The sequence below is a fragment of the Macadamia integrifolia genome, chromosome 3, assembly GCF_013358625.1.
Source record: "Macadamia integrifolia cultivar HAES 741 chromosome 3, SCU_Mint_v3, whole genome shotgun sequence".
In the NCBI taxonomy this organism is placed as follows: Eukaryota; Viridiplantae; Streptophyta; class Magnoliopsida; order Proteales; family Proteaceae; genus Macadamia; species Macadamia integrifolia.
This window is the reverse complement of record NC_056559.1, coordinates 36,991,549-37,004,205: the sequence shown is the minus strand read 5'-3', so window position 1 is coordinate 37,004,205 and position 12,657 is coordinate 36,991,549. Positions and strand designations below refer to the sequence as shown.

Sequence of the window (12,657 nt, the reverse complement as noted above, 5' to 3'; positions counted from 1 at the left end):
ATAATACAAATTAATCTGAACAACCAACTGAGACGACTCAATTTGGGTCTCCACTAGCATACTAATTTGAACTATTCAAATGAGCCATGGTGTGGTCTAAATGGACCGAGCGAAGCTTTAATCTTAATTATCTAATTAGATAATATTACTTAGATGTTAACATCAAATGTCGACTTTACACTATAGTGTTGGTAAATTCAAAATCATGACCTATAATGGACAATATTCAATATATATATATATATATATATATATAATTTTCACTTTGAAAATCAACTTGGTCATAAACTTTTACACCACAAATATTGACGAACAGGGTCATGTGAGTAATATTATTATCCATAAAATGGGCTGCAAATAAATTTACTGTCATAACACTTTTACTTATAAGATATATTCAATCATATGTCCTTGGTGTTACCCAAGTCTAGACAAGTTTTTCTTAAACATCCAAGGAGATTTGTCACATATGAATTTAAGAATAAATCAAACGGATAGAACATGAATTATATATAAAACTTGCAATGATGTTTGTCCAAGTTTTAATCAATATAACTAACACAATCATTTGAGTATCCTTGTCAAATTGATCACCGGTTATGATTCAAAGTAACCCCTCAGTCAGTCATATAAATTATTCAATTTTACTTCAAACTATGATGGGAAGCTTAAAAGAATATATGTTTAATTTTTCATCTAACGAATTCAATATAATTGAATCCACATTATTAGATCAGAAAATCTATTGGAAAACCTTTCAATAGGAACAAGGTATATGGGATAATAGTAAACCTGTTAAGTTTGTCTCAAATTCTTGACCCGTTTTGAATATTGACCCGATCCGACATATTTTGGTGGTGACCCGAATGAAAAATTTTATGAGATCTGTGATGGAAGTAGAGGGGTTGGGCCCGATTGACCGCGACCTGATGGGTTGACCCATGATTTAGAGTATATATAATGTACTGTTGCTTGTTGAGAAAGTCATTGTATTTTGGGGTTTTTGGAGCTAGGGTTTCAGGGTGAGTTTTTTCTCGTCGCTGTTAGGGTGTAATTTCTCTTATGCATAGTGAATCATCTTCTTCTTCGCCCGAGGAAGTAGCACACCACCCTGGTGTGTGAACCTCGTTAAATCTCTGTGTCGTATGGATCTATTGTCTTTTTATTATTCATGTTTCTTGGTGTTTGATCTTACAAACCCTTCCTCAAACAATAAATTTTCCATGCTCGACAACATAAAGATAATAAATATTTATATTATCTTGGACTGCTGAAAAATCTCAATCTATGGTCTATAGATATTAACTTTAAAACAAATACATAAAAATATTAATTTTCAATCTCAAATATTAATTTTCAATCTCATAATCATTTAAAACATTTGGACTTGAAAATCACACTTCCTACCCCTTTGTTTTAATACTTACACTTCTTAGGAAAAACATCTCTGGAATCATATAATTCAAATTCCATTGAATGAACTTATTGATAAGCAAGACAAATCTAAGAGAATTACGAGAAATGACTATCTCCTTAGAGATGGATGGATCCATCAAAACCCAAAATATTGGACAATTGTTATACGATAAATCATTTAAATATAAAATCCTAATATCAAAATATTATGATTTTGAAATCCATAATAAAATACTTTCCAACAAGTTAATGCATTAATGAATGGATATTAATTTTTAACCATGAACCATTAAATTAATTAATGGCAAGGTTAGGGATAATCCTTTAGATTCCCCATGGATCACGTATTTTATCAACCTTTTAATTTAAACTATCAAATGATTTTACTTTATCAAGGTTAGGGATAATCCTTTAGATTCTCCATCACCGACACAATCCTACTACTTATGTTAAAGATTTTGATCTCTCAATAAACTGACTATTTACAGTCTTAAGAATTGTAGAAAAATTATGTGTCAGATTATTGAGAGAGTAAACCTCAGTGTCACTTTCTTATAGGAGAACTTTCAATATATCATCTCCATGGAATTATTAAAGACTTGTAATAGAAATTGTTAGAAAATTGGTGGGCTAAGTCGTGTCACTTGACATTGTCCTTAAGATCGTAGATACCCCCTATGGTGCAATCTGGAATAATACAAATCGTCCTCCAAGATAAAACAGCCCAATGGCTCCCCCAGTAATTGTGCACTTGACTATTGGACACCTTCGAATACTATAGGGTTGTGCTCAGACTAGAAAACAAAACCCTCACACAATGGACATGTTAAAATCCAACAAAACCTAAGAGAAGCAAAATTAAGAACACACTTGAATAACTCAAAGGGCTTGTTCTGTGTTACAAATGCTAAAGGCTCCCTCTATTTACAAGACAAATGAGATAAATAATTAAGAGACTTTAAGAGGATGAATTAAGAAGATACTTTATTGTAAGGAGACTTTAAAATTAAAGGAAAACTGAGACTACGTAAATCTTTAGCGACTGAAGAGATAATAAAATGTCTCCAAAACTGAATTGACAAATAAATTGTGGGGTATAAAACTTATAAAAGTTATTTTGTATTTAAAAAAATATCTAAAGCTATTTTGAATCTTCATTTGTTTTAAATACTTGTTTTAAAACCAACATATATATATATATATATATAGAGAGAGAGAGAGAGAGAGAGAGAGAGAGAGAGAGAGAGAGAGATGATTGGGTTGGTTGGGTTTTGTGGGCTTTTATCTAGGACTTGGTCAAACAGTTTGGTTCAATGTCTATTGGTTTTTTTTTTTTGACAATTATCCAAGTGGTTACAAATAAAAGTCAAAGTGGAGGTTGTTGGGTTGATTCAGTGGTCTAGATGTGCTAATGAAGAAAGTGGTGAATTTTATTGGGTGATTGGGCCAAGTTAGGTTCAAACCTATGTGAAGTCTAGTGTTAGTGAGTTGACATCCACTACTTCTTCTTTAGTGGATTTTCTCTATGGAGAAAGAATTAATGGGTTTCTTTGAAAAGAGAGAGAGAGAGATAGTATGTTTTCTCTATCATAAACAAGGATTTAGTTATTGGTATCGATATCAGCATATTGATATGGATCGGTGCGAATTTATCACTTTTGCCCTCATTTTTCACAAAAAAAAATAGATTTTCTTTATGATTTTAGCCCTGAAACGATATAGATAATTGATCCGGATCGATCTAGTATCAATATTGGTCTCAATCAATATTGATGTGCAATGATCTATCTGATACTAATACTTGAAACCATGAGCTTGAAAAAAAGAATCAAAGTGAATGGAGGAAGTTAGAATCTTCCCAAAAGTAGTGTATCTTAAGCAAGTGGAAAATTAGAATGGCCAATTAAGAAGTGGCTTGTTGTTGAAACCTTTAAACTAGATAGAGTGGTCAACAAGGAAAAAAAATAGGAGAGAGAATTAGTGGGATTTCTCTAGAGAGAGAGAGAGAGAGAGAGAGAATTAATGGGTTTTCTCTATAATGGAGAGAAAAAACAAAGTGGATGAGTCTATGAAAAAAAGAGGTGTATACCATAAAAATAGTGATGACCAAATAAATAATCAAAGCGAAGAACCAAGATATAAGGATCATTGTGTTTAACCAAAAAAAAGAAGAAAAAAAGGATCATTGTGAGAGTCTCAAGAGGTACAATGTGGGTATGAACATGTGTGTAAGAAATAGGTAAATAGTCAAGGTGGGATGTAGAGTGATTGAGAGATGAAAGAAGGGTGTACATGAAGGTTCGGGTTTGGGCATCAAATGTCAAGAGCTATATTTCTTTTTTCATTCTATTGATTCTTAGTGGAACATGGATTTCACTCCGTAGACATAGACAATTTGATCGAACCATATAAATCTCTTACCTCTCATATATATGTAAGACCAACATCCTCTCCAATAAAGAGATCGCCCAATGAGCCCTGTTGGGGTAGTTTAGAGTGAGGGGAAGGACTTTTTTAACGCTAAAAAGGAGGGAAGACATGTGGCAGCTTTCGATAAGTTGTGCTTAAAAGGGTGGGTTTTTATTAGGTAAAAATAAAGCAAAAGCAATGGTTGTGATTGGTCACCAAAAAGGGCAGGCTATTTGGGTTATTTTATTATTATTATTAAATTTTTTTTTTATGGGAAAAGAAAATAACTTCATTACTTAAAGCATTTCAATGCATCAATGTCAGAACCTTCAACAGAAAACTAGTCTTCCGATGTATAACAGAGTAAGCAATTTGCTTGAACAGAAGCATCACCCCGTTGGGAGGAGTACAACAAAACTTGAATAAGGCTGGGTGAGGTGTATGAGCAAGGCAAGGCTGGGGTGAGGGGCATGGGGGCTTGGCTGTTTGCGGGTCTGTAGCCTGGCCATGGGCTTGAGTTTGGCCTGGGTTGTTTGCGGGTCTTTCAAAAATGGGAATTGCTAGAGAAGTCTTCGTCACAATTCACATTCTGATTGAAAATAATTTCACTTTTAATGGGAAATGGCCTAACCCCTTGTAGGATTAAGTTTTTTCCTTCACCAGTGGAGAAGGAATAACCCAAAATCTGTTGGTACTTTAGTGCTCCTTCATGAAGTTTCTTCCTGTGCTAGCAAAGTCCTTGTCACAATCACATTCTGGTTGGCAATAATTTACTTAATGGCAAATGGCCTAACCCTTTATAGGATTAAGTTTTCCTTTTCCCCCTTTGTGATATAATTTCCAGTTTGCTCTTTGTATAGAAAGTCCCTTTACACAAATAATAAGTAAGCTTTCTGATATTATAAGTTAGCCTATGACATTCCCAAATGGCCCAAGGTAACCATAGGCTAAGCCATATGACTTGATGGAGGCTCGGGCAGAGTTGACAATCAAATAAGTATTTTGTGCTCCTTTCCTTCAATTGGAAGAAAAATTGAAGTTCAGAAGATCTAGAACAAGTTTTTATGAATCTCTATGAAATCAATGCCTATCAAAGATTATCAAGAACAAGTTCCCTCAATCTTAAAACAACTCTCATTGGGTTATCCCTGTGTAGTCATAGAAGACTATTCACCATCTCAAAGATTCAACCTTCTCTTCTAGAGATATAAAAGGCCCTTCCCCTTCAACTTTCCTTGGGGTTGAATCTTTCAAATTTTGGTTTCTTGCCTCATCTTTTGCATAGTTCATTTCTTGCTTAATGCCATCCTCAGCAAGAGAAGGGCCGTTTGAAGTAGGTTAAGAAAAAGGAATGCCATTTCTAAATTCTCATGTAAGTAATGAATGACAAGAGAAAAGTTTACCGATTTGGAGTTTTCAACCTAATGATTTTTACTTGGGAAGGGAGTGAACACTGCTGGATGAAACTTGAGCTTATCAATCCCAAACTAGAGGATCCAAATTGAATAGAACATAGGAAGCAATGAATCAAACAGAGGTTCGCTCTGTAATTTTTGTATTCCTTTCATGTATCGAATAAATCAGCTCAAGTTTTTACTCACAAATATTTGCAAAAGGGGGAAAATTTTGCAGAACCAACTTCTCAAAGCTGGATTGTGTAAAGCTCGGTGGCATAAATAAAACAACCAAGCAATAGAGCCTACTTAATGAATTTACATTGGTTTTGCTAATAAAATGTTCGCTCATTGCCTGACTGGCAATCCGTAGTTATGGAAAGTCCTTATAACTCCATCCCAACCTGCCGTCACAATCACCTGACCCCATGTAGCTGACAAAGCTGTATGATTACCGAGATTATGATGCTGGCGCTGGTGCTGGTGCTGGTGCTGGTGATGATCATGGTCTACAACAGGTATATCCCAGGAAGGAAGTTTCTCCTCGGGCCATGTTGCTGAGCCCCTTGATAAACTATCCACGGAAAACCAACTGCCAAGAGAAAACCGATCAGAATTTCTGACCCGTGAGGTAGCTTCTGAGCGTTCTTGTGTTTGCAAGGAGCAACAGGGGCTAGCTAACTCCACATGCTCCATTTCCCCACCGGACCATGGTATTGCTACAGATACTCCCTGCGCAAAGAAATGCTCACATGAACGGACAGATTTTGGCTGCCTGGATGATGGAACAGAAGGGATATCGTAGTTCCAGACGTAAACACGAGAATCTTCCCCTACTGAGATGATATGTCTGCCATCTGAAGTGAATGAGGCGGACATCTGGCTCCCAGACTTACGGAGACCTGCTCAAAAGCAATAAAATAGATAAATATGGATGACATTTTACATTAGCAAAATAAAGGCATCCCAGCTTTGGAGGAAAAACGAAATCACTTGTCGAGCAACAAAACCCAAATCAACATTAAGCCCTTCTGTACTACTGAAATACCCAGATGAGTTGGATACAACAGGAATCAGGCTACTGAGACCTGGATAACCTCTATAATATCTGTAACATCTTTTAATGTAATTGGATTTGCAAATACAAGAAACTGAATACACTGCAAAAAAGTATTCAGATACAGGGTGGTACTCGAGTCTGTAGGAGCCTCTGGCTACTAACAGCCAGAACCTATTTATGATGCAACTAAGTTATCAGGTTCGGGTTAATGTGGGACATTTATACATTAGTATAAAGGTAATATTTAAGATATACACATTCACTGTAAACCCAGAGGAATTTGGAAAGCAACAGAGTCGGATTGGAAAACAACATTGCAAACCCAGAAACATATATGGGGAAAATCAATAGTTAAGTATGCTGCTATACCTCTGTATTTATGAATGACTTCAACTCCATAAAATATGCGAACTTTCGAGTCAGCTGATGTTATCATAACCCTTTGAAAATCATTGGCGGAAAACTGTTAAGGAGAAGAACAACGACGAGAATCAGATCAGAACTGAAAATGACATAATTGAAATAACTATATGAATATAAGATAGCAATAGAAAAATCTTAAAAAAGATTAACCTGAATGCCAGTAATCCTGTTCCCAGAGCACTTTTTTCTTCCCTGAACACAAATTTGTGCATCCAGCTGGAGTCGATTGCCTATAAAACAACATAAACAATTTCAATTTAGTAAGCATTTGAGGGTAATGAATGATAATTAAAAGTTTGATGCCACCAAATAAAACAAAACCATTAGCCGGCCTCCAACACGGCACAAGTACGTACCTGATGCATTATAGAAGCAGCAACTGCCTGTGATGGAACCAACAATGCATCCCTGCTTGGATAAAAGAGAAACAATAAGTTAGCCTTGATAGATGAATTTGCAACATTGAAATCTTAATAAAACCATTAAGGACACTTCAAGGTGAGACCAAATAGAGGAAGAAAAATACCTGTCCATCAGGTTGATAACATAAGGCAGTTATAATATCCCGAGAATCAGCCCAATCAACCACTCGTCCTTCTGAGACACCCCAAAGTCGAGCTTTGCCATCTATGGATCCACTGATGAAGTGTCCATCATCAACAGGATTGAATTGAATGCAGGTCACTGAAACAATACAAAGAGAGAATAAACACAATTATTTTTTATAAGTACAAGCATTTTCTAGAGATCAAAACAAGAAATAAAACAAGCATGACATGCTTTTAAGATTTTTGACTCTGCTCATACTAACCATAATTGTTGTGGCGGAAAACATTGAGACATTCATCCGAACCCACTTTCCATAGACGAACAGTTTTGTCTTTGGATGATGATAATAAAAACTGCAAACAGAACATATATTTTAGCTCAAGTTAGACAAGGGGACATGTATTTGGTCAACAATCTAAACTGAAACAGAGACACATAAGAAAACAAGACATAAATTAGCAGTGGGCACTTTTTTTTTTGCTGACTAGACTACTCATTTAGATTCAAACAAAATGTAAACACTACTCACATTAGATTTGGACCAGGAAAGATCCAGGACATCACTGACATGGCCATGAAACTCTTGAACTGGTGACTCTTCAATCTTGAAGACCTTCTTAGGAATGACAACAGAGGCAGGATTTGAATTTTTTCTCCCCATGGTGATCTTTCCACCATTCACTATGTCAAGAAATTTGGAAGACCAAGCATATGCTGATGTGACACGCCAAATGCGAACAATCCCATCTTCTCCACCACTTGCCAAGTAGCGGCCATCCGGACTGAATTTCATTGTCCAGATGAAGCCCTTGTGAGCTTGCATTTCTTGTCCCATGAAAAGCCCAGTGAACTCCATTAACCTCTTCCTGTTGCTTTGCACATGCAGTCTAATTGTCTTAGCGGTTCCCAAGCTTGATCCAGGTTTATCCGATTTTTCCATAGTCTCCCCTCCTTTTCTCTTAAATGTGAGGCTTTTCCACAAGCTCCTAATTTTGTTCACGCTTGTATCCTGCTGACGACCATTTTCTTCTATAGAAGATGTAACTTCTTTTGGGGCTGAGGAATCCAACTCATGAGAAGAGGTCAGAACAGATGACTTCCCTTCCGCCACTTCACGATCCACAGGCTCATTTCCGGCATCTGTCTCTCTTCCATCACAAACCAAATCTTCCGTCCTACCATCACCACAAGAAGCCCACGACCTTGAAACAGCCCCACTGCATTCTGTGATCCTTTCCAAGCCCCCAGACTCTGGTGAGCTACCACAAGAAGCACCCCCCGCAATCTCCTGTGAGCAACAACTTATAGAAGGAGCGAATTCATTGAAACCCATGCTGCCAAGAAATCTTTCCCGGCGTTCACGAACACTACTTGGCTGGTTCCTCCAAATTTCGTAGTCCGAAGATGCAGAGTCAAAAGATCGAATGCAATCCACCGAATCAAAGAATACGTCTTCCGTCTCCTTATTACAACTCGGCATGTCTTCTACTGAAACAGAGACCAAAATTCCACATCTAAAAACAGCTACTCCTTGCTTCACCAGCTTCGATTGACATCAAAAGCAATAACCTTTTAAATACCCCAAAACTTTGTAGAACCCTAATTCACGGAGCGAGTCTCCCGGTTGATGACGCCGCCCAATGGTGTCCACCGATTTAAACTGAAACAGATAAACAGATACAGAAATTCAAAACACAATGGCCGAGTACTAAGTACTGACCCCAATTGACTCCCTTAATCTTTCATTTTCATATTCTAAAGCTCCAATGGACAAACCCCACATACCCAATGCAAAATGAGGAACCGTAGACCCGGGAATCACGATTATTATCAAAATAATAAAAAGAACACGAGACGTGAAAAGTTCAAACCTCGATTTCGCTGCAACGCGACGCCACCATTCATAATCATCGCCGACCTCTGGATGCCCCCAGTGATCACTTTAAATGTTAAATTCACACGTTCATTGAAACAAAAACAAACCCAAATGCTCTGCACCATCAGGGGAAAAGAAAAACTCAAAACGAAGAAGGGGCATCCAGCTCTCGTTCGCAGAATGCAGCGAACGGGAGGGATTTGGGCGGGAGAAATCAGAAATGGCAATAGAGTGAGAGAGAAAGGAAGGTGCACACGAATTAAGCCGGCGCACACAACCCTTATAAATAGAATCATTTAACGCAGACCTCGAGATCTGGTTACAAAGATTGTAGGGCACGAGCGACAAACACGAGCGGCGCGGCCTGGCCCGGGAAACAAGACGCTATTTTCTGCAACTCTTACTCTGCCAAATCCCACCCACCGGTCTCTGCAAAGCTCGTTTTCCTTCGATCCATAAAAAGGAAAATGAAAGCTTTTTACTTTTTCCTTTTTTTTCCTCTCTCCCTCTCTCTCATTTAAAATTTCTAGAACAAACAAACAAACCCAATTAAGACCCTCAAACGTCAACTAATATAATAACACAAGTACTCAATCACTACCTAGAACGAAAAAGAACTCTTTTTCCCCCCCTCCGAAAATAAGATGGGAAGAGAGTGTATATCCATATAATTAGAAATTTTCCTTCAATAACAATATCCGCTATTCCGACTTTTCTGTGATACGCTTTTTAAGAGATTAAAGAGCTCTCCTCCCAACTTTCCAAGCTGCATTAATGGTCCCAATTTCGAAATGCAGAGGAGAACGAAGAAGACAGGCTGTGAACAAAGGAAGGGAGTGCGTAGGCTTAGCTGCTAAAGGCCTACCTATTGAAAGCGATCGCTCGTTATAGCCTGAGATCCGATTGATTTGGGCCATCGAAAACCGACAAATGTCTAGAAGGACTTCTCGACCTAGGCTTGTTCTCTTTTCTCAGATACACTCTGCTAATGGTCTCTGCCTCTCTTGGTAGTATAGAGCGAGCCTATGTTGTTCTCCAGCTAAAAAAATCTAGGGTTTCGCGTTCCTGTCGATTTCTGCAATTAAAGTTTAAACCCCGACCCCTGGCTTTCACTGCAGGCGTCCCGTTCCTTCCGGGATCTTGTTCCGGTCATTCCAAAACAGGAAAAAAGACAGAAAGCTCGAAGAAGCAAAATTTCATTTCAATTCTCAACTGTCCTTTCGCCATTTAGAGCTTGTTCCAGCTCCAGCAGCTCAAGAAGATTCACGCTTTGAAACAATTGAAGCTTAAACCACTTATCTCTGATAATGGATCACTGAAGAAACTAACTAAACTAACAAGAAATTCAAATTAAAATTCAAAATATGGGTATTAACCAGTTCTTCAGGTCCAAGTCTCACCAATAAGATAAAAGAATAAGTCAATAGTCAAATCCTTGATCGTTATCTTCAACACATCTTTGCGACTTCTCCATGATTGCTTCAACCTCAACCAACTCTCTTGTCCTTGAAAGTCCTACCTCAGACGCCTCCGTTTGACCCTAATCCTTCCTTTTGGTTTCTAGGGTTTGGGTTTCTAGCACAGTTATTTGTATGGGGAGGAGGAAACAAGGAAGTGTCTCCGCCGCCTGACCTTGCAGTTGCAGTGTGTCTTGGGCCGTGTGGTTTGGGTCGGAGATAACAGAGCCGGTCGGTCGAAGCTTATACAGTGTCAACTCACACATGTGTGATAACCATTTCATTCGTTAGATTGGTATCGCAAATGGGAAAAGCATCTAAGTCAAAGTCAAATGTTTTGTAAAGAAAGAGCTGAATTGGATCAGAAAGTGACAGTTGGCATTTTCTTAGGTCGCCATGTGGAAGTGATACAAAGAGAGGCCTTTCCCACCGACTGTTTGGTCAGAGTGATTGGTTCGTTAAACCAAACCGGACACGTAGAACCGGAATCTATGCCAGTGATGCCACGTGCACTTCATTATTCTTATTATTTTTAATAAGAGTACTAAATGAAGTATAGTTGTATTCTCTTATCTAATCAGGCATTGGTGGACAGATAATGTCTGAATCGTACAGACATGAAAGAAATAAAAAAAAGTATAAAATTAATTAAATTAATACACCCCGCAACTCCTGGAAGAGGGGCCCACCCATGGGACAAAATTGAACTTCTATGATTCTTTTAAATTTTTTTGGGTATCCCTTTGATTTGATGGATCGTTTCTCTATTTAACATTAAATTTATGAAAAAATGATTTCAATATTAAGATCTCGACATTTTATTCTTATTCTCTCTCTTTCTTGATATTCTTTTTCTTTCTTTTACATGTTCTCGTTGATTTGAGATGAGATTTCTTCCCCTAATATATGAAAGTGACTACCAGTGTGAAAGCCATGTGTGATGAGTCCAAATAATTTAAGTCTAAATCATTTAAGTGTGCTAATTCCATTTGTTCTTCCTACACCTCCTTGTTTGGGGCCGGGAGACTAGGAGTTGGAACTGACCTAATATTTTTTAGTCTTTCCTAATTTTTTTTTAATGTTATTTAACTTATGTATAATAAGCAGTGGGCTCAAAGCACAGGTATAATTAAAAAATAAAAAAATAAAAAAAATGAGAGAAAATCTAAGATGGGGGATCACTATATCATTGAGTAAGAAGACAATTAAATAGATAATGTGCTTGCCAGATATGTAAATGGAAAACCAGTTCCTAAGAAATCTCTATTTTTTCTAATCCAACTCTCATAAATGCCTAAGAGTAGAATAAGTACTCCAATTAATGGGTCTCTGCTTGTTAAATTGCTAAAGTCTTTGTGTGTTACCTTAATGGTCAATAAGATTAACATTAGAAAACACTAAACCTTTTGTCATCCAACCAGAGAAGAAGAAAACACTAAAATGATGGCTAACTATCTAAACTTAGGCTTTATTTGGTATATATTATCGGAATAAATTCTAAGCCTAGCCAAATGGTATCCTGAAAACCTAGTTCTTTTCTATTTTCTCTTTTTTAAATGCGTTCTTGACCCAGAACATATTTCAAGAATTGAGTTGAAATTAATTTGATTTTTGATTAACACTTGAGAAAGAAAATCTAATCTTATGAGATAAGAAAAGAAATCATCACCATTCACCAGGAAGAGTTTGATTTCATTGCTACACCCAAACACTACTGGAACCCCCCACTTCTACTCTACTCTATTCTATTCTATTCTTCATATTATGAAACCATAATCATGCATGTACAACTATGAGTAGAAGAAGGAAGACAAAGAACATAACAGAGAAGTATCAGGTAGCTAATAACTCACCTCAAGCACCAAGAAGCTCTGGAGTTTTGAACTTCAAAGAAGCCAATACAGTTCTCTGTCGTTAAGTTATGATGACTATCCAGGAATAGAAAGGAATGGAGGTCTTCTCTTGGATAGAAGGACAAGCTGTAAAGCAAATGTGAGTTCACTTGTATTTGTATATATATAACAAGAGAGAGAGAGAGAGAGAGAGGGTTAGTTTGGTGGCCCAAAAATGGAG

The 12,657-nt window shown here is 37.2% G+C and overlaps 1 protein-coding gene across 2 annotated transcripts; it reads right to left on the bottom strand.

Moving 5' to 3' along the window:
• Positions 1-5,348: 5,348 nt before the first annotated feature.
• On the bottom strand, positions 5,349-10,780 carry LOC122072812 (WD repeat-containing protein 44-like). Of its 2 annotated transcripts, XM_042637225.1 has the most exons (9): positions 10,528-10,780; positions 9,123-9,243; positions 7,781-8,911; positions 7,514-7,604; positions 7,229-7,386; positions 7,059-7,110; positions 6,853-6,932; positions 6,649-6,742; positions 5,349-6,121 (listed from the first exon to the last, which is right to left on the bottom strand). In XM_042637225.1, exons 3-9 carry the CDS (start codon positions 8,729-8,731, stop codon positions 5,568-5,570), a joined length of 1,980 nt encoding a protein of 659 aa, XP_042493159.1. In that variant the 5' UTR covers positions 8,732-8,911; positions 9,123-9,243; positions 10,528-10,780; the 3' UTR covers positions 5,349-5,567. The 2 variants fall into 2 exon arrangements, with proteins under 2 accessions (XP_042493159.1, XP_042493158.1); XM_042637224.1 differs by lacking the exon at positions 10,528-10,780 and having other exon boundaries at positions 9,123-10,484.
• Between the last annotated feature and the right edge of the window lie 1,877 nt (positions 10,781-12,657).

Excerpts from the sequence above, each read along its gene's own strand:
- LOC122072812 (XM_042637225.1), bottom strand. The coding sequence starts at position 8,731 with ATGCCGAGTTGTAATAAGGAGACGGAAGACGTATTCTTTGATTCGGTG. Across the intron at positions 6,743-6,852 it reads ACAGGATTACTGGCATTCAG|TTTTCCGCCAATGATTTTCA; the intron begins GTTAATCTTTTT and ends TCTCCTTAACAG. Across the intron at positions 6,122-6,648 it reads AGTCATTCATAAATACAGAG|GTCTCCGTAAGTCTGGGAGC; the intron begins GTATAGCAGCAT and ends GCTTTTGAGCAG.